Raw genomic sequence first — 2,154 nt, 5'->3', positions numbered from 1 at the left:
CTGGTTTTTATTTATTCTTCAAATTCCGGTAATTCTCAAATTTGTCCTGATTTTTTTTATGCCAGCGCATAACTCAACACACTAGGTATAATTAATGTTTCTTTTATCTTGATATTTTGTAAAGCACCTAAATGTTGTAGCCTTGGCAGGAAATTATTGTGCATCTATGTAGTATTATTCGGATATTAGAATTATATGATATCAACCTCACTGCTTGCCTCATATAATAATCAGCATTTACTATTCCCAAGTTCAATATAACGTAAAAAATGGCCAGAAATGCACATTATACATTGCTTACCTTATTATTTGTAAATTCCCATAATTTTCGAATTCTACTATAAATGAATTAATTGGCAATGGAGTATTCCTTTGTGCTTACATGTTTCTTTCACAAATTATAATAATGCAATAATGGAACATCTAGATTCCTTCTATTCCAATTAATCGCCATAACAATTTGCCTTTTCAGTTCTTGATTTGCGTACTCCTCTTCGTGAACTATCGCTCCCCTCCACATATAATAATACAAAAATAGAAAAGTAAACCCAAAATTATTTCAAATTATTGCTCTTCAACGAGTTTATCTATTTCAAGTTTAACTCTGGAAAATAGGTTTTTTATTTAACCTCTTGCCCATTTGTTAATGTTTCTGATCTTGTCCATATATAAACCACTTACTTTATTATCTTATTATAATAAGCAGACATCTTACTGTTATTAGTATAGACGCACATCAAAGATGTCTGATGCTATGGAATCGAAACAGAATACTGCCTTCAAGCTAGAAAACATTTTAAATCCAGAAAACGATGTCGCTTTCGAGACATGGATGACGCCAAGAAAAAGAGCCAAAACTGATAAGGAAAGAGAGATCAGAAAAATCCAGAAGATCTTGAGAAATAGAAGAGCTGCTCGAAAGTCCAGAGACAGAAAACGTAAGCATGTCGAGACTCTAGAAAAAAATTGCAGTGTTATGAGACAAATCATTGATGAACTTCAAGACAAAATTAACGTCGAATCTCTTCTTTCTGACAAAGATATGTGGAAAGTATACCGTCAATTAGAATGGCAAACAGATCTAGTTACATCTACCCCATCTGTCATGAACACTTACCCGAGTTCTGAACCTTTATTAGCTGTATATTGGGGGAAAGAACTCCATGATTGTTATACTACAGGTGAGAGCGATAAAAGTCTTCTAAAAGCATCCTTAGGAGGAAAAACACAAATAGGTACCAAATCTGAAAATAGTATATCTCAATCCATTGTTGTAAGAGATATTGGGCAGTTAACGCCGTTGACTACCGACAATACAACTCAATCTATTGCACCACATATCAATCTCTCGGATTGTAAAACTGGTGGAAGCTCCAATTCCATAATTGAATATACTCCTATATCTTTGTTAGTATCAACATCAGATAAAATCGATAATGAAACAACTCGACTTGGTTCTGTCTCCCGAACTCCAATACAATGGTTCAATCCTACTGAGTTTCAATTCACCCATTTGAATAGTGGCCACCAATCTTCTATTCCACCTACGATTATTAGTGCTGAGTCAAGTAATGACAGCATGGAAATTAGCGATCAATTCAGTATTGATCACCATAATGACTTTTTAAATGGTTTTCATAGCTAAGTTGCAGTGAAATCTGTTTGTGAGAATTGGAACATAAACCTGCACAACCTACAGACTGGTGGTCTTGTACACAAATTATGAAGAATTGTGATCTTTTCAATAAACAAAAAAAATCAATACTGATGTTGATAAATAGTGTATGTAATCTTTTAATTGTTACCTTCTTTTTGGTTTTTATGGACTACGTTTCTGTACGACCTATAGCCATAGTTGATTTTCACTTATAAATTTGAATGGACAATGTAGTTGTACAGACTTTTGAACGTTAATAGAACTGTATACAATGATACATCCCGTAGGTTATAATAAAATTTATTTTAATAAATCTTCTAATGCAATATTGTAATGTTGGAGATACACTTCAAGTAAGGACTGATAGTAATTCACTTGTACATACCGTCAATCGCTACCTAAATGTTAAATACAGAAAGTGTATCAATGCTTTTTTATATAGGCTACACCATGTGTTAGAAGCCTTTTGGTATTCATTGAATTTTCATATCAATAAA

General features: G+C 32.9%; 1 protein-coding gene across 1 annotated transcript; it reads left to right on the top strand.

Moving 5' to 3' along the window:
• Positions 1–742: 742 nt before the first annotated feature.
• On the top strand, positions 743–1,645 carry RNJ42_02259 (Transcriptional activator HAC1; the record flags this gene model as incomplete). Its single annotated transcript, XM_071052424.1, has 1 exon — positions 743–1,645. The coding sequence occupies one exon, from the start codon at positions 743–745 to the stop codon at positions 1,643–1,645; it is 903 nt and encodes a 300-aa protein (XP_070907045.1).
• Positions 1,646–2,154: the final 509 nt, after the last annotated feature.

This window comes from Nakaseomyces bracarensis (genome assembly GCF_045282275.1).
Source record: "Nakaseomyces bracarensis strain CBM3 chromosome Unknown Scaff8_0, whole genome shotgun sequence".
Lineage (NCBI taxonomy): Eukaryota > Fungi > Ascomycota > Saccharomycetes > Saccharomycetales > Saccharomycetaceae > Nakaseomyces > Nakaseomyces bracarensis.
This window is presented reverse-complemented; position numbering and strand designations above follow the sequence as displayed.